Source organism: Buteo buteo, chromosome 1, assembly GCF_964188355.1.
Source record: "Buteo buteo chromosome 1, bButBut1.hap1.1, whole genome shotgun sequence".
Classification (NCBI taxonomy): Eukaryota; Metazoa; Chordata; class Aves; order Accipitriformes; family Accipitridae; genus Buteo; species Buteo buteo.
In genome coordinates, this window is record NC_134171.1 from 55,219,239 (window position 1) to 55,239,234 (window position 19,996).

The 19,996-nt window shown below is 37.3% G+C and overlaps 1 protein-coding gene across 7 annotated transcripts in view; it reads left to right on the forward strand.

Moving 5' to 3' along the window:
- The window catches only part of RAP1GDS1 (Rap1 GTPase-GDP dissociation stimulator 1), a 105,010-nt gene that overhangs the window by 62,983 nt on the left and 22,031 nt on the right, over window positions 1–19,996 (forward strand). For 5 of the 7 annotated variants that reach the window (XM_075030872.1, XM_075030853.1, XM_075030863.1 and 2 more), the window contains one exon: window positions 14,538–14,684. The exons of the other annotated variants lie outside the window; for them this stretch is intronic. In XM_075030872.1, the coding sequence (XP_074886973.1) occupies window positions 14,538–14,684 (147 nt within the window). The remainder of the gene's footprint in view (window positions 1–14,537; window positions 14,685–19,996) is intronic. 7 annotated transcript variants of the gene reach the window in all.

A 19,996-nucleotide genomic window follows, 5' to 3' on the forward strand; every position in this document is an offset into this window, starting at 1 on the left:
TCAAGATTAGCATCTTGGATTTGAGTGGAAAAGGATTTTTACAGTGCTTATTTATTACATCCACCCTATCTGACTTTATTTTGTATGTTATCTTAATGTGTAGTGGTTATGTAGTTGTGATGTACCCTATCCTAAATGCTTATTTAGGACAAATACTTTCAATATGTTTATTACTATAAAATTTAATATATTTTCATTTATGACTATAATTTTTCGTCTAATAAAGAGCTTTAAAGTATAACAAAGACAAGGTGTGGAGGCCAATAGTTCTAATAATAAATGTTGTTAGGTATTGATAGTCTTTTTCTTTTCAATTGAGACAAAAGCAGCTGTTACCCTTCTGATAATTGGGACTCATATAGGAACTTGAAATACATCAGTAACTACATTTTACCATATACATGAGCATGTTTTCACTTCTACTGCCCATGTAATTGTAACATGCAGTAATGAGGAAGGTCTTTAAGTCCTAAATCAATGTTAGGCTGAAACTATGAAATCAACCCCATATTGAATGGCTCATAGAAACGTTTCTATTTATTGAAAGCCCCAATTATTCTGTACTTCATCCCAGCAAGCATGCATCACCTTGCTTAGTGATGGTTTTTGCAAAAAGGAGTTAATCAGGTCTCTGTTTTTGAGAGAAGTCTGCATGGCACAGGATAAAAGTTGGGGGACAAATTGCTTTTCCTACAGGGAAGGCCCCTTAAAAGTGGCCTTACAGAGGAAGAGGATTGCCTGAATTTTTTCTTGATTAAATGAAAATGGCAGTGGTTTCTCAGAGTTCACAGATCCCAGGGTTGCTGCATGAAGGCAAAACCATTTCCACATAAATTCAGGAGGGGCTACTCCTGGAACACAGCTGCTGTGGAAAGGTAATTCATGGCTAAGTCCCAGTGCTGGAAGAGGTTTTGTACCTTCCACAAGGTAAAAGGGAGATTACACACTTGCTGGCAAGAGACCTTACTGAACAGATTCATGTCCTCACAGAAAACATGAAATGAAAACCTGTTGACTTACTGACAGATTTTCTTCTCTATTAAGTTTGAGATACACATGCACAGTGTTATTGTCTGGGTGCTTATCAGTGTTAGGCCCCTAAAATAATACTGAATCACCTGTTTGAGCATGGAAGAAAATACAGAGAATTAAACGCATTCCATAAAGAGTTAAAGAGAAAAAAATAGGTCAAATTTATCCAAGCAGCCTTGAGAGCATCCTTTTTAAAGTATTTATGTTGTGAAGACATCTGCTTTATGTGAGGCTCTGAACATCAAGAATACAGGCAAATATAATTGCAAAGCAGAGTAGAAGGAAGCTTTGTTAGTACTGTTGAGGCTTCTAGTTTCCCAGCCTTCCTCTTGCAGAGATGAAAGAAACAATTGAGGCAGCCCAAAAGATTTTAAGTCAGAAGCAATGAATTTAACTAATCGCAGTATGCAGACTGTTCAATGCTGTCTTACAATTTAAGAACAGATACATTACTGCATGTTCCTGTACAACCTGTAATTGTTCTATATGCTTTATCTAGTAAACGCCACATACACCTTAGCCCCCAAATTTTTGTCAAAGCAAAGAAATGGAGACATGATCTCTCCTCCTCTCCCTCCGGCTTTTTCCCCCACTGTATCTACAGCCTGTACCAAGTACAGCTGCTTGTACTTCTGTATCCCCAGACAACTGACTCCTCAGCCTAACTTAGGGAGAGAATTTTGTCTGAACTATATTACTAAATGCAAAGCTCCTAGCACACTCATTCCTTTTAACCACCAGTTAAGTTTTTTCACTTATAATCAAAGCTAAATTCTTAGGCATTGTCCAGTCAGAGCATAAGACCTATAGTAGCTGCTTCACCAGTCTTTATCCATGAATCAAACTACAGCTACTTTTCTACTGTCTCTCTTTCCAGCCCCCCCTGCCATTCTCCCCAGTGCTGTTTCTTTAGTAAGTTTGTTCATTTAGGGCTGTTACAGATGTTACAGACTAATAGGGTATATCTCCAAAACTCTTCTAAGATCCCTCTGCACCTTGGTTCCACATGCAACATGAAGATCACATCTCCGTTGTTCGGGAAAGGTTGTCTTTAACATAACATGGTTCTTGCTACAAAAAGCAATGTCTTAAGTCAGAGCAGAATGGTTAATTCTGCTGTAGATAAAGCCTAAAAATCATTTGCTACCATCAGCTCTGGCAGTTGGAATATTAAGGTAAAGAACAGCATTATCCAAATTGCAGCTTGTGATCACTTCACGAACAACCTGATGGCTAGTACACGCCTCAGCTCTCTCTGCTGGCTTCTTTCCCAATAGACTGGGAAGACTCTGGTGACTTGAATCATGTGTCAGATTGAGTGTTTGTGGGACAGGGAGACCGAGACCACAGTTTTCAAGGTAGGCCTGCCTTCTTGTAAGACCCACATGAGAATGTGGGAGAAAGACAAAACCTGTCTGTAGCCAGGCCTCGGTCCTGCTCTGACACCCCACACACTAATGCAGTTTGTATAGATGAAAGATCCGGCCAACCAGATAAATTTTAGTCAAGAATTTTAATGGCAGATGATGCTATATTAAAATAGTAGTATTTTCTTAGCAGATAATAGCCTCACAGTACTTTTTATCATTAAGTTTGTGATGCACATGCTATCTTAATCTCAGTGATCTTTCCACAGGTAGTTTGTTTGTTACACACTTCACTTTCGAATTTATTGACAAACTATTTTCCTGTGTTTTTATATAGCATTGAGCATGCTACAGAAGCTACCATAATTATACTATAAAAGTGATAATTATAAGAGGAAGTGAAAAGCTAGGATATTTAGAGCCTGATTCAGTAGCCATAGAGACTAGAGGGAGTCATTCTGATTAACTTCAATTGAGATTAGATTAGACTCTTACCCATTAGAAAATAATTCCTTTTTGCTATTTAGAGCATCCACGTATTCTGAAAACTATCAAAGGGAAATAAGCTCTTCATATACCTTGTAAAGGAAAAGAAAAATTTCCCATTCTGCCCTTCCATAATGTCCATATTAATGGTAGAGCTTGGAGACCTCCTTGGAGAATCTCAAAGCTATTGCTTTTTGCACCCATCCACAACCTTGTTTCTTCATGAAACCACCAGCCTGGGTATGTGTTCTCACCAGCCATACTTCAGGATATAAACAGCTATAGAATTGGAAAGAAACCAAAAACACCGATGCATTCTATAAAGTCTCTCCTGTGACAGCTGCTTATCTACATTTTTCTGCAGGAAATTTACTGGATCCTTTTCTCGTTTCCCAAGCTGTGCATTTCTTTGTTATCCAACCAGTCTTACTTGTATTGATGGCAAGACTCCTCGCTGAATTTCAGCAATGTGGCCTTTCACATAGACCCAGATGTCTCTTGATCCCAGCCTTAACACCAGACAATGAACATTATACCACTTCTTCTTAAAAAGACCTTACAGGTGCTATAAATTCTATATACTCAGCTGCCCATCCTATAAGGATGTACAGACCTCTTACAGAGATCTGCTAAGAAGGGTTAAGTATGAAAATGAGAAACTACTCAGTTGTACAGTTACATACATCTCCTCTCAGGAGATGAGGTTAATTTCAGGATCTAAAGCAGAAAACCAGATGTTTAAGAATTAAACATACTGGAAAGAAGTAAAATTCAGTTTTGTTAAAAAAAATGGCATAATCTTTTTCAGTACCATATGGAAAACCAGCAGAATCCTAGAACACAACTGGTGTTGATAATGGCACACTACTGGCTAATCATTTTTATGAAAGTCACCCTGATTCATGCAGCCAGGCAGCATCTTACCACAGTCTTTCACTTTTCATTGTACTAGATCCTACCAAATGCAAATGCCACCTACTAAGCTGTTTCCCAAGCAGTATCATGAAATTGAGACCAGAGGCTTTAACTTGTTGCTTGAAAACTGATTGTTTAGAACAGCTTGCAGAGAATTAAAATTCTAGTTTTAAATTGTACGGTAATAGTGTTTTACCTTTAGATCTATCCTCTCTGAGGCACATCATAGTCTTTGAAAACTATAGCATTTTTAAATTAGAAGTCCTTGATAATGCAGTATTTTTTCTGAGCCTCTGCAGCACAAGCATTGCATCAGCTTGAAACTAAGCGTACCATATGCATGCCAACACATACTTTCACAGTAATATTTAGTACTTATCAGCAATTAATCATGAATGTTCTTAGGAAGCTGTTAAGCAATATTATTCTAATTTACTTATTTTATAGCTGGCCTAAATGGAATCTGAATGATGAGGAAGTCTTCCTAGAGCATCAGAAAGAGCCATTTGAGAGGTGATATGAAAAACTTAAATTCTTACTCTCAGGCTATCACTCTGTTTAAAATTTACATTCTAAATATTAACTCTACTGAAACAAGTGGCAAAATTCTCATGAATTAAGCCAAAACTTAACAGGAGCCCACATGGGGAAAAAATAATAATAATAAAAAAGGAACCAAGCCCAAATTGCCGTAGATTTGCAACTTTTCCCTTCCTTAAGATGAAGTTATGAGGTCTGTTTGATTTAAAGAGTAAAGGTATGATAGGTCCTGCTTATTTTCTGCAGTGCAAATATTTTTCCTCTTCCTGCTTTTTCCAAGAAGATTATTTGAATAAGCAGAGTAAGTAGGTCAGAATTCTGTCAGTACAGGTACAAAGAAAATAAAATCTAAGAAACAAAGCAGATTTTTTCTGATTCCTTACTTTCTCCCCCTCCAGTGTTTCATTCACAGTCTGTAAAGTTTGTGTATTGCTCACATTCAAACAGGCTCAGAGACACCTGCTTAATTTACTGTCAAAATAGAAGCCACATGCAACAAGGAAATAAAAAAAAATAAAATAAAAAAAAGATGCAAGGTGTTTCCAGGGTCTTAAAGAAGGTCATGAGCAGACTTGGAAAGAAATCCTGTTTTATTCACTAGATCTTGCTGCTGTCCTAAAAACAAGTTACGCATTCAAACTTTGGTTAAGGACTGAGCTATTTCTTCATACTTCAAAGCTAAACAAAGTAGGAAAGGCAAAAACTTGGAATTCCCCTAATATTTATGAAGACTTAAAAAAACTCCTTATCAGGAAGAAAAGCTTTTAGAATTTCACTAACAATAACTGAACAACACAAGATATGTAACTCTTCTCCTTTCAATTCAACCTCCCTTTTCTTGTCTTTTTTCACTTTGCCTTTTAAGGTATTCGAAATCGTTCATATTTATAGATAACTGCAGTCACATGTTGCTTTCAAGCCCCTCAGAAAACAAAGCTTGTTAGTTGAGTGTCTAGACATGGCCAAAGTGTCTAGCTTATTCTACTTTATTTAGAAAAGTAGGCATTATGTGACTAGAAATATCAACTGTCACTAAATCAGCAATGGTAGAAAACATCAGCTGAATTACCACGGAAAACAGAAGAAAGAATCTGTTAGCATCTTGCTAAGCATTGCTTACATATAATTGGGAAGTAAGTATTTATTAATTTTTTTTTACGCCTGCAGCCATCATTCTTCTCCTTTTAACTTTGTGTTTTAATACAGTCTAATTATATAATCATAGCTTCTTAAATAATAACATAGAATATAATTTTGTTGTACTCTCAGATCCACTTCTGCAGATATTGCAACGCTGTGTGCACCATGCATATATTGCACGGGCCAAGCCTTTTAGTTGTTTACATGATAACTACACAGGCATCTGGTTTTATACAGCATTTCATGCAGTGCACAGCATTTCATACAGTGTGATAAGAGCATAGAGTTAACATACAACATGTAAACCACCTAAATTCAGTTACAATTGTTGTGTTCATATCTAAGGAATACTGTGCAACTCTCCAGAAACAGAAATTGGACATTATTGACAAAGAACTATATTAGTAAAATCTATCCCTTAATGCAGTGAAGCTCTTGAATGTCTCAGCCAGGGGGCCAGGGCTCTATTTAGTATAGAGGGTTTTTATAATACTGTTTGAACACTAATATGATCAAGAGACAGTGCCCACCAGAGGAAGTTGCAGTCTAAGTACTTGATAAAAGATGGTGAGAGAAGAGTTAGATACAGATAATAGCAAGATGGTTAGCATTAGCAATAACAATGTGGCTGTGTTCCTGCCACATGAGGTGTCAGTGTGTATGAACAAATTTGGTCTTTAAGCCTCCTTGATCCTGAGACTGGGTAGTTGTCCACCCAGCAGAATGGCCTGAGGAGTCAGCGTGGGTGCCTTGAATACCCTGTCTACAACAGCATTCACATTTCCCTGAAAGAAGAGAGTCACTTACCTGAGACAGCGTCCAGTTTGTCAACCGCTTCTTGGCACCACCTGGCCTCTTGAGTGTGGGCTGTTCTGCAGTCGCGGTGCATTGCTAGCTGCCCTCCGGTCAAATGAGTGGGTTGCCTTCTGCTAAAGAGGCAAACATTTTGCTGGTCTGTCTCAGGCTGTACCCTACAACCTTTCGGATACAAGACTCTTCTACGGGTCAGCTCTTCCGTGCAGGCTGCACACTAACAAGCAAAGGCCTGCCCGCTGCTGCTTGGAGTTGCTTTAGCAGGCCAGGACCTCTCACTCCCCCTGGGTTTCATGATTTGGGCAAGGATAGCACTGTGACCCCAAACCCAAGACTCACCCCAGGTTTTCCTAGATCCCAGGGCCACTTGTTACTTTCTCACTTCTCTGAATAATTTCCTTTCTTCCCAGGGCCCAGTAGGACCTGCAAATACGCTTTATGGTGGGGTGGTTTTTTTTTTTTTGGTTTGGTTTGGTTTTTTGCTTCTTGGGCTTTTCCCAATCTACTCCAAACCCCCGTGGGTTACACGCTTTCTGAGACTGCTCCTCTGGCGGCTTTGGTGGAGACCCACAGCTCCTTGGAGCTCCTTCAGCTAGCAGTACCGCTCTCCCACAGTACCAGGCTAAGCCTCCTGCCAAGCTCCTTTCAGCAGCACCCAGCAGAACGGCCCTGTTCTGCACTGGACTGTCACCGCGCCACGCTCAGTTCACACCCTTGTTCTTGGAGAGTTTGAAGCTGAGAGACAACATCGCGCTCAAGGCCTGGGAGTAAAAATTCTAAATTAATTGCTGTGTGCAGGTTTATTCTGTTAATAGCATGAGATGCTATGAATGCCTACTTACCAGTGTAGAAAAACTGCCTGATGTTTTACTGTATAATTGGATTCCATGATTTATTTCATGCTGTATGAAATAATAAGCATAGACTGGCTTCAGCTCTGACTTATGCTCTCATAAACCTAGAGTAATTTGACTGCAATGGAATTACTAAGGAGTTGCACAGAGTTATAAAATCAATTGAACAATCTACTGTAAGCATAGTGCACATGAAAAGGAAGGCAGAGGGAAGTGCTACATTCAACTTTGAGGGCCTTTACCTGACTTTTATGTATCTAGTAGAACTTTTTCTTACTGGTCAGTTTCTTTATTTTCAGATAGAATTCAGCAGTGGAAATTACTACACTTTAAAACTAAAATCTCCTTGGAATCCAGAACAAATCATCTGCCAGTACTGAGACAAGTGGTATTTTATGTCTTGCTGCTGCTAAAAACATTTCTGCTGTTATATTGAAATCTTAGGTCTGCTAGTAGAATTTGACTGGAAGTGAAGTATTAAAAAGTCTTGAACAGTAAACTCATCACTGTTCTTTTGTCTGAAATCAGAAACACATGATTTTTCTCATGTGTATCTGACATAAGAGGAATATGAAAAATAAGCAAACTTTATTGGAATTAAATTGTAGACTTGAATCTGGCTTGCATTTGACTGCTGCCTCAAGCATAACATTAGGGAGATTGCGATACTGGCACAATTACCCATCCCTTCAAATCTTCTGCCAAACTCCTGACTCTGTAGACAAAAGAAATCCCATGATACTCATGAGAGAGATTAGGGCTTGTTGGCCTTGATATCCTATGGTCCACACATTGAACATATTATAAGGAGTCTACCAAAAATACCCCTAGATCTCCATTTGGATACAACATTTTAAAATTGTATTTGTTAGAATAAACCAGTTGCATAAGAGGGCCTGTACGCTGCTGCATCAGTTGTCATTAGCCAGCAAATACGCTGGCAACAGTTTTATTCCAAAAGATAATTTTCAGTCCTTGAAGGCACTATATTAAAAAACAGTGTTCTGTTAGCATTTCTAGTTTACTGTTTACATATTTACTATTTTAGCAATAATTTCTAAAAGAATAACTTACAAGACAATACCCTCAATGCAGCTGGAGTTAGGGCTGAGGACACTTGCCAGCAATTTAAGAAGAACTGATTACAAGACTGTTCTGTTTATCTCTGAAGCAAGCATGACTAATTCAAGATTATTTTTTCTTCATAAAGCAAAAATGTTAAGGCTATATTGATTGATTTTAATCAATAAGCAAAACAAAACTGTACTTCTGGTAACCAGAGTCTTATAATTCCTGAAGGAATTAAATAAAGGGAAAGGAAATTTCAGTACGAGATAAACAGAGCAATCCCCAAAATAATCTTTCACATTATTGAAACATGAATCTCAAAATACAGAATTGCTGTGTCCTGTCCCTTGTAGACAAGTGCACAGAAGACATAGAAAAAGCAGCAAACAATGACACTGCAATATAATTACATGAAGCTTACTTTCCTTGAAAAAGTAAAATTAATGCAGTGCTGCTTTGTGTTCTGTAACAGGGTCGTAGTCTGTAGTCTTGCAGTCAAAGAATTGACAGGGTCCAGAATCCAGTGATTTAAAAGCATACACAAACAGATAGAAGGTAAAAAGTACGCTCAAGTATTAAAACTGAATGACAGCATTGCATTAAAAGTTTTATCTTTACAGTGTTCAGACAGGAAAAAAAATGGCAAATTCCCAGTTTATATAGGTGGCAATGTTTTTCCTAATGTCTACATAGATAACGTGGTTTGCACTAACTAAGCATTTGCCTCTAACAGTGTTTTTGAATATTTTCTATTTTCTTAAGAAGAGAGAAAACATAGGCAGGACCTTTCTTCCTTTGGAGTTCTACTTCTGCTGTTTTTTCCCCACGCGTGGTCATAATTTTCTGTATGTCACATCATAATTCCCTCTGCAGCAGCCAGTTTGATATCACAGAATATTATGACTTCAGGTGAAAGAATAAGCAGCAGGAGCAGATGAATGCCTCAGTACAAAAACCATGCAAAAAGGACCTAATTAAAAAATAGAGGAAAATAAAAATAGAACATGTGGAAAGAAGTCTTCCTTCCCCCACCTTGGGTTACAGTAAATTAGTTCATCTTAAAAAAAAAAAAATTAAATAAAATGTTATTGATAAAGCACTGGTCTAACCTAAGCAATATTTTGGTCAAAAAGAATGCCAGATTGTAGCCAAATGCAATAAAGATCAAGCACTTAAAGTAAAATGGCAGTATGTCATTTAAATGATTTGATCATTACACCCAATTGCATGCAGAGTAAAAGAATTTTAAAAGAAATACTGTATTTTTTCCATGTCACAAAAAGCTGCTGTCTTGGAGGCTTGGTTTATACAAATCAGTGACCTTGATCATTCAAATCATCCTTTCCCTCACTGACTTGTACCATTTATACCAGTGCAACTATGTGCACCAATAAACTTTTGTAGAACATGAATTGGAGAAAAGAGAATTCAGATTTCCAGTTGCAAGACAAAACCAGAGCATTTCGAAGTACAGATCTTAAATTTGAAGCCCAAAAGATCATTTTTAAGAAATGCTGTCAAACACTTAGCTGATTATCTGAGAAATGGGTACATTTTTGGAGCCTACATGTATAATAAACATTATAACAACAGGGTAACTTATGACTTCTGGTACTTTTTAAAGTTAAATCTGTTTTATGCATTTTGAGTCTGCAAACCAATATGGGGCCCCTACTGAGAAATATTACATATGAAATTTTATTGTGAAACACAAAATTCACATTTCAGAATGAAGATACAGTAACAAAGACTTAGCAAAGAACTGTTTGGAAAGCAGCGGCAGTATGGCCATCATGATGTAAAGATATGATAGGCAAAGGTAATATGGGGTGTTCATACTTACCTTTTTTGTGAGAAAAAAATGGACAAGCTTTCAAGCAACCATTCAGTACGTCACTATACTGAACATAATTTTCTGTGCTTTTACTTAGTTGTTATTTAACTAGCTATGATGCCATCATCACCAGAATTGTAGACACCTACCTAATTTTTACCAGCCTGTGGGTTTACTCACCATATACACACTTAAATAACAGTGTGCATCTTTGGAGGACCAGGATCATTTCTGAAGTAGAAATTACTTCTAAACTGTAGTTTAAATATTAGAGGTGACTAAAAGAAAACTTTGGAATAATGGAGGAACCAGACCAACATATTTTAAAACTTAATTAAAAATTGGGTAAAACACGAGTTTTTAGAACTGTGTGAAACTGTATTTTTTTTTCTTGTGAAGACACAGCTCTATATCCTAATAGAACATTAAAAAGAAATATTTTTGTCCCAATCTGTATGAGATGCATCTGCTTCTTTAATGTCACTTGAATTGGCAGAGCTTAAACTTTATATTAAAAAAAGGGCCCAGTATGAAAACAACAAAGCTAATTTAAAGTTTATATTAAAGAGGACTAGGCGAGCTATTTGCAAAAATATTTTCTGATATCTGCCTGTATATGGCATCGCCCTTTGCCTGATGTAACTATATTTCCAGAAAGAATAACCTTACAGTGGTAAAAAAAAAAAATCAGAGTATTGGTGCATGTGTTTTAGAAATAAATCATGGCCTGTATATAGTTTATGCTTTACATTGTTTTCATACTTTAAGCTGTTGCTGTAATTCTTTTTTTCATGTTAATCTTTTATGACTTAGTGGTTTGGTTTAGGGTTTAGTAAACTGAAAATTATGCAAACACATCTTGGGAAAAGCAAATTGAAACTAAGTGCTCTGTTTTGAAGACCTACCAATCATACGCACTATAAAAATTTTAGTCTTTGAGTTGGGCATGCATACGAGCAGGTGTGGCTGAGCCACAGGGAAATTTGACAAGACTTTCTTCATAGGGGGAACGTGAGCAGTCACAGTAATTTGATAATCCACATTAAAAGCCAGTTTTGCATAAAACTCCTGTGAACAACTCAGGATAGAAAAAGAGACTGTACTGATTCTTAGAGATGATAGCGTTGCATTGGGCTAAACAACATTGTGGAAGTGATAACTCATTCTGTAATAAATCTTACTGTACATTTTGTAGGAAAAAAAATCCCTCTGGTCTCTTGGGTTGTTGTCATTCTGGCATCTTTAAGCAGTATTACGTGTACTTTAAAAAAAAGCTATACAACAGCATTTGTGAGCTGTAGTGAAGCATTTTTAAGCAGAAATGTGAATGCTCTCATTAAACTGTTCAATCACTGATCTCTTAGGAATAGCAAATGTTTATTTAAAAAGGTCACAGGAAGAAATTTCAACACAGCTTCTGGGAAGCTGGAAGCACATTAAGTGTGGGAGTTCATAGAGCTGCTGAACTGCATGGTAGTAGTTGGATTGAGAACAAGACACAGTAACATGCTGTGGTCTTGTTTTGACTAAATGATTTGGAGGCCGGTGAGTATTCTTGTGTGCAAAATCTGTTTCTTAGCGACAGAGCAGGGAGAAGTGAGTCGGTAATAAGTACATTGAGCTTTCTGAGTCAGAAATATGCTTTTTGCTTGGGAATGCAACAGGGTGTCATAGCCTGAGCTTGGAGTGGGTAGTCAGGAACTTCAGAATTTTCCTCCTACATCTGGTACAGGATTCTTTGTGGCCCTGCACTAATGAGCTGAGTTAATCCTCTTGGGCCTAAGAAGGCAGCACCAGGAGGTCCTAATTATAGCACTAGCCCAGGTCTATTCTTTACCCAGCTGCCTACGGCGGAGAAACAGCTACACAGTGCGAGCTCGAGCATGGGAAAGAGGTAGAGCAACAAACTCGAGGCATCTCTTTTACCAATCTACCAGCCAATGCAGTCACATCAAAGTCTGGCACTTACAGCCTGCCACCTACTTGGGAGGGATCCTGAAGTTCATTTTACCCTAACTTTTTGAGTATACTATAGAGACAGAGACACATTTCTTGGAGTGAGATTTGTTCCTGGCTTACTTTTGCTGTCTGTACAGCGGAAGCTGATAACTATCTACCTAACAAAAATATTGCATGGATAAGAATTTTGTCATGCATTTGAAGTGAGAGACTCTTATGTACTTAAAGATACAGCAGGTTTTGATATATAAGTTCTTTGACAAACCAGAGAGAATGAAAGTAAAAGGATATACGAGTCAGATTTTCATTTGTTGTAAGATATTATCACACTATTATTTTCAGTGGAGTTGTGCCAAATTCCATCCAGGTAAGGAACTTGGCTTGTAACTGGTTTTTGGTTTTTTAACCCTTGCTTCCAAACCCTCACCTGACTCTATATTATTCTTTGCTTACATATTTTATATGCAGTTCCATATCAAGACATGGGAACAAGCTTGACACCTGATTCTTATCTCAAGCTTAATTTTATCATGGTTTTAGTTTGTTGATTTCAATTGCATTATAGTAATTTGAGGACCACATTCAATCAGATGTATCTAATCCAGAATCAGTGATTCAGTTTCATTTTGCACACCTGTTTTGACTCACAAAACAGGTGAGTCAAATACAAAATCATGTATTCGCATAACTTTTGTAACAGAAAATATGAGAAGAGGATACATAAAACAGGCTGCTGGAATATTCCAGCCAAGTTTGGGTTTTATCTCTGCTGATTTGGTAAACATAAGCACTGAATCTGAACACCTGACTATATTGTCTCACTGTATTTTGGTGTAGGACTTCCTTTCATTTCAGCATTATGCCTGCGTTTGTCACTGCATCAAGGATGTGAGCGATTTATTTCTTTTATATTTCTCCTTTTTTTATAGTCCTTCCTTGACACAGAATCTTATCTTCAATTTGTTTGACTGTAAACAGATTCCAGTTTCTCCTTTTTCAAAATGGAATATACATACCTGCAGTGAAACACAGTCCCCTGATGTCCTGATCATCTCCAAGGTGGAGACTGTCATGGCAGTGATGTTTATCCTCTGTTGCATGTATCTCAGTTATTCTGCAAAACACTTATTACTTTGATAATAAATTTAATAGTTAAAATCCACCAAGAATTACTATTCCTCCTTCAGCTCTACTCAGCAAATTATCTGAAGTCCCTATATATACCCCTCATATATATATGTATATGTATATTTATGAATATATATAGTGTAGGTGTATATAAAATACTTACAATCCTTTTATATATATATATATATATATAATATGTAAGGGGTGTATATGCCCATAAATAGTATTGGAGCAAGAATTGGAAGACTTAGAAACTTCCTTTTGCAGAGCTTTGGAACACTTTAAAGTGGAAGATCATATTATAAATGTCGACAACCTTGGTTTTCATACTGAAACTTTCATACATTGCAGAATGAGAAAAAATTAGTAGCTTGACCTCCACATATGATGGGGAGAGAGAGGAGTGACAACAGAGTGGAGAATAACAAAGGAAAGAGGAGATTTGCTTCAGGGCCATTAAAAAATTGAGGGGTGGGTTTTTTCTTATTTTACAAAACTTTTGCTTTAGTGATTTTCCCCCCAAGGTTTTGTTTTCATCCAGATTTTCCAGTTGATCCCAACTGTAGCTCACTTGAAAGACTCTCCATGTAGAAACCCTGCAATTTAGGTTATTGACTGTTGTCTGTTGCTGATTGCCTGCTGGGAAAGGAAGCAGTATTGTCAATTACTGTAATAGCCATTTTTTCCTTTATTCCTGCACTGATACATCAGATCTGATTTGTTATACAGAAAGAGTTCCATACAAAGATTATGGTGTGTTATTTATGACACCTCAGAACATTGTAGTCTTTTACAGATGCAGAGCGAATTTTTCTTTTAGCCATACAAAAAGAATCTGATGGCGGTATTAAACCTCAGCCATAGAAGTACAAAGAAGATGTTGTGTGGCAGAGTGAGTGCATGAACAGAGTTTGTGACTGGGAACTAGTACCTCTGTCCTCTTTGTCCATTTTATTCCCCATTTTGTTTTTAAGTAACCTAAGCAATTTATTTTCTGTATTTCAATTTCTTGATCTGTGTAATGGCAAGAGTAATTTACCTGGTCCACAAGAGTGTATGGACTAGGCTTTGTAAAGTGCTCAGAACCTCTCTCTGGCAAAATCCAGTGTATCTTCAGAATATTATTTATCAGCTTCAGTGGCTCTGCCTCAAACACTGAACTTCTTTACAAAGGTATTAGTGCCAGGTGGTTAATCCCTTTTGTTGTAGGTGTTTTCACTTTCCTAGCTCTGTTGCATTAAAAGCTGGCCCTCAAGCATCTCTCTAGATGAATTCGACAACACTGGAGGAATGATTTCACTCTGTTTAAAAACATCGTTTTGTATGATTACTGTTATGTTCGGGACTCTACGGTGGGGTTTGGTTTCATTTTTTTTTTTAATGTAACTCTTTGTTTTACAGATGAGGGCAGGAACGCAGTTGACCATGCAGGTGGTGCACATATTGTAGTAGACCATATAAGGTCACTGTGCAGTAAAACAGATCCAGCCAGTGAGAAGCTCTTGACTGTCTTTTGTGGCATGCTGATGAACTATAGCAATGAGAATGGTAAACAACACCGAAAATTTGCTTTATGTCTACCAGGAGAACAACCCCATCAAAAAAGAAAAAAGATAAAAGTTAAAGTCAACTGTAGGTTTACATTGTGGATACTAACACTAAGTCATTCTGAAAAGATCAAGTACCTCAATTCACATAGACAATATTCTGTTTCAGTAAAATTATGTTCCCCAAAATACTAGATATCTTCCTGATGCAATTCCATATAGCAAATAATTTAAAGTCTTAAAATCAACATCTGAAATTTACTTCTTTGTCTCAAAGCAATACATGGAGATGTATCATATACCTTAGGAAAAAACAGATTTACAGTAGTTAACTAGAAGGCTACATTAAGTCATCTCTTTTTCATTTAGTATCAAACAACACCATAAGACTAATTTGTTGCAGGCACACAGTGTTGTCTTGTTGATGATTTGGGGGTATGTATGCCAAACAATTTTCGTTAATCATTTTTCTCCTTGTGAAATGTATATAAAACCACGTTACTTTCTTCTAAGATAAATGGGGAATAATTTATGTGTGTGTTCAACACTGTTCTGTGTCTACAAATTATAAGTTTATCCCATTAAACGGAGATATTTAGGGGCTGGGACAAAAACACAAGACAGTATCTTAAATGAGAAATCCTTGACCACCGGGGGTAAGAAAATAGTGTTCTACGCTAGTTGTACAAACATACCGATATTTTAGTACCTAGCTGGCTTCTGCACGCAAGTGTGGTAATATGCCAAAGCATATTTTACAGAGTTCACACATTTCTAAGTTTTTCAAAATTTGAACCTCTAAGAAAATTGGGCTAAATGAGGAAAGCTAAAGAGAGGCTGTTCTCCTGACTCGTAATGGCACAGATTGCAAATGTAGTTAGCTAATCACATTGTTTCTTCAATCATGCCCATTTCCTGAATTGTAGTGTTTTATTTTAGGATGAAATAGCTTCTTTATTAGCTGCTCACCATTTCCTTAGTTATCACTTGCTGTAACTCACCTTTCCAAACCTATGTCCCCAAAACTCTTCTACTTTTCAGGATGGTCCATAGGCTTAATTTATTTATTTTTTTTAACCCTTACTGTATAAATTTTTAATCTGCTTTACCATCTCTTCTAGCATAGTTTCTTTGTGTGTTTTCTGTGCCATCTCTCTGGAGCTCTCAGCTCTTAATGTTACTTATCTACCTCCAAATATCACTGTTGTATATGTGTCATCTCCTCCTCTTGTTCTTAGATTCTTTTTTTCTCCTCTTTTCCTAGTATTATCTAAGAATACTTGTTTCCAGTACTTCTTCCTTCTCCAAATAGCAATTTTCTAGTTCCTTTATTTGATATAGTTTGCAGGAACTGTTTTGCTTGATGTCTGCATGAGTGTCACATTTATTACATTTCATAGTCTTAACTCCATATTTTCTTTATTTGTTAAAATATTTTGAGCAACTAGATATTCTTACCTCTAAGATACCAGAATCCTCTGGATTAATTAAGACTAATGAGCATCCAATATATTTGGTAGCTCAAGGCAGACCGGTCCAAAAGTGCTGTGCAGAGATACCGTATCAGTTTTGCTTCAGTGACCTAGCTCCCGGCAGATCTTCCCTAGGAAAACTAATTATGAGATAAATCTCCCAAACAAGCAGCTTCTGAACAGTTTAACTGTTATGAACATTGAATAAATGACTCATTCCATCTAGTAAGATAGCTTATTCTGATGCAATCAATATAAAGCAGTTGTGAGGTTCAGTGACAACCAGGAGGATTCACTAGCTGCTCTCTACTCTGCTAAATGACATCTTTCATCTCGCATGAACTAACGAACTGACACAATATTCACAGGAGCCACTGAAGCAATGTGAGAAGTGAGAAATGCAGATTGGGGTGCACACCACCACCCTGTCGTACTACACATCAGGGAGGAATGCTGGGGGCTCACCAAATCCTCCACCTTACCCCACATACTTGGTGGTTTCCAGGAGAAAGGATCTTTTGGTAGGGACCCAGCTCCTGTTTGGCCCGGCACCCACTGGTACGCTGTGTAAGACTTGTGTCCTGTAGTTCCATTGTGAATTTGCTCACGGACCAGGGCAGACACTGAATCAAACCCCAAATAATCTGCCAAATCAATATTTTTAAAAAATAAAATAAAATAAAGGAGAGGATTAATTTTCTAGAAGAAAACTCAGTGACCGTACCTGCAGCATGTGAATGGAGAGATAGGTAGTTGACCTGTCTTGCCAGTTTTGTTTTAAGAGCCACAAGTACAATTGGACCATAGTTGTGAACTGCTCTAAAAATACCACCCATGGATGTTGTGGTTTAACCCCAGCCAGCAACTAAGCATCACGCAGCCGCTCACTCACTCCCCCCACCCACCCAGTGGGATGGGGGAAAACATCGGGAAAAGAAGTAAAACTCATGGGTTGAGATAAGAACGGTTTAATAGAACAAAAAAGAAGAAACTAATAATGATAATGATAACACTAATAAAATGACAATAGTAATAATAAGAGGACTAGAATATACAAGTGATGCACAATGCAATTGCTCACCACCCACTGGCTGACGCCCAGTTAGTCCCCAACCAGCGATTCCCCCCTAGCCTCACTCCCACCCAGTTTATATACTGGGCATGACGTCCCATGGTATGGAATACCCCTTTGGCCAGTTTGGGTCAGCTATCCTGGCTGTGTCCCCTCCCAACTTCTTGTGCCCCTCCAGCCTTCTCACTGGCTGGGCATGAGAAGGTGAAAAATCCTTGACTTTAGACTAAACACTACTTAGCAACAACTGAAAACATCAGTGTGTTATCAACATTCTTCTCATACCTAACTCAAAACCTTAGCACCGTACCAGCTACTTGGAAGACAATTAACTCTATCCCAGCTGAAACCAGGACAGTGGACCATCATAAATTTTCAGGACAACAGTCAATGTCAAATATGAGCCCAAGACAACCACTTCCATGCATTGCAGCATCAGGTGGATAGTATTCTGAGCAAATGCAGCTCTTTGCTGACCTGCTAAATGTGAAAACTCAGATTGCCCTGACAGTTAATTGTGCTCACAGATTAGCGGATACCATTTTCAGGATTTACTTACACAGGCTTGATCCCATGTTACTTACGATGAAGATAAACACTGCATTGGTTTTGCTGAAGGATGAGGAGCATGGGACTGCAGCCTAATGTCCCAGATTGCTTTCTCTGTAGTTACAGAAACAAACTGGACACAAATAAAAGAAAAAATATTAAATGTAAGAAGGAAGTGTTTCAGTCTTTGAAATAGCACTTCTACCTTCTCTTTTCTTGTTTCTGTAATCTCTTCCTGCTTAGCATGCTATGTTACAAAATTACAGGTGGGGACTTTGAAGATTTCTTTACCGCTTTTAATGACTCGTACTCTTTTAAGTTGCACTAGCTATCCAGATAAGGATGATTACAACACATTTGGTCCTTAGTTGCATCCAATTATCTGTGAACACCCTAATATTTTCTAATCCTTAGCATTTTATGAGGAAAGAGTATATAAATTGTTTTATTTGATTCTAAACAGTTCATCACTCCCAGTCAACTAATTGCCCTCTTTTTCCAATAGCTACTACTTCCTTAGCTACCTACACCTTATTTTTTTAACAAGAGGCTCATTCTTGAGTACTTTTAAGTTTTTGAATTAGCATAGGGATTTATCTCACATGAGTTTTACAAAAATGGCAACTAAAGAGTAGCTACAAGTCATATTTTCTTTTCCTAAACAGAGCAAGTTAATGGAGCATTCTTATATCTCGTCCCAATTCTGGACACTCAGCTTGCAATTGTAACTCTGTTCATAACACTATTGTCTAAGCTTTAAAACTAAGATTCCCTCTTTAAAACTAAGATTCCTTTACAAGGTTCTTGTGCCATCTGCTTGTGTTCAGGAATTATTTTTGCCTGCTGTCTGTCAGTTCTTCCTTTGCCTCCTTGGTATCTTATAATTTCATTAGTCGCTACAATGTTAACAGGAGAAACTCAGCTTTGGCATCCCTTGCAGTTCTTTTAAGCTTAAAAAAAAGTGTCAATTTTTAATTACATGGCTAGAAATCGGATAGTTTTTTCTGATGGGACACATCGTTTGCCTTCAGCCTAGATTATCTTGACCCTCTCTGTCATAATTGTATTTTACCATCCAAATTCAATCAAGACAGAAATAGCTCATCCCTGCTTTCCATTATTAGTCCTTAAAACGCAAAGTTGCAGGTATGGCTAGGAATGAAACAAATTTGTCACACGTTTGTGGTTTTGCTTATAGCGTAATCCTGAAAGAAGCAAGTCTTGACAAACACCTGTAATAATTCTTTCTTTGTCAAGCTATGCAAATTTTATTTGGTATACAGAGTACCCATGCTTAAAGCTGCTGTTTTGGCACCTTTCGGTGGGTTCGGTATGTTGTTGTGATTCTCCCATTCTGAAGACTGGTATCATTACATATAGTCTCTGTGTAGGTATGAATCTACTTATGAGGCAAAGCAGGCTTGGATAAAGAGTAAAGAACTAATAACTAATCTAATAAAACTAATAATCATATGCAAACACTCATGTAAAAGAGTTAGTGACATGAGTAGTTATTCTGCAGATCTCATAATCCTGTGAGCCAAGACTATTTACAAGTTAATGGGATCAGCCTATAAGGTAGCTAATTGTCTGTTGAGATTTATAAAACAAACCATGAAAGCATTTTTAAAGAAATGCAGAAATGATGGAAGAACTAGGCCAATTGGCTTATTAGGTACTCAAATTGGAGATCAGAAGTTAACTGGATGCATGCGTGCATGTGTGAACGTATACATATATTTATATATGGGTGTGTATATATAGATAAAAATAATTATGTTTATAGATTGCTTCCTCATCTCATTTCATTTTAAACTTAAGTCTATCGAGGTTGTCCTTCCTTCAGTGCTTTTGTAAAATGTAACATTCTGATGTTAAATCATACAACTGCCAAGCCTTTCTTATTCTCACAAAACTCGTAGCGACTGGAATGAATGTTGAGGACTGATTTGCACTGTTTACCATCTGCAGAAGCTATGTAAATATGCAAGAAATTAAAGGGAGATTTATGGCACCATTATTATGGTCTAACAGCAATATTTCAGTAATGCTTCCTTCTAAGTCTTACCTTTGCTAATTTTCATGCTTGCCGTGATTTTTGTTTCATTTACATCACAACTAAAGATGTCTAGCATGCTTTCAAGACCTAAATATACTTAAATTCAAAGTAACGTAAAGCATGTAAAAGCAGATAAAAAGTATGTTTCTTATGATAGTGAG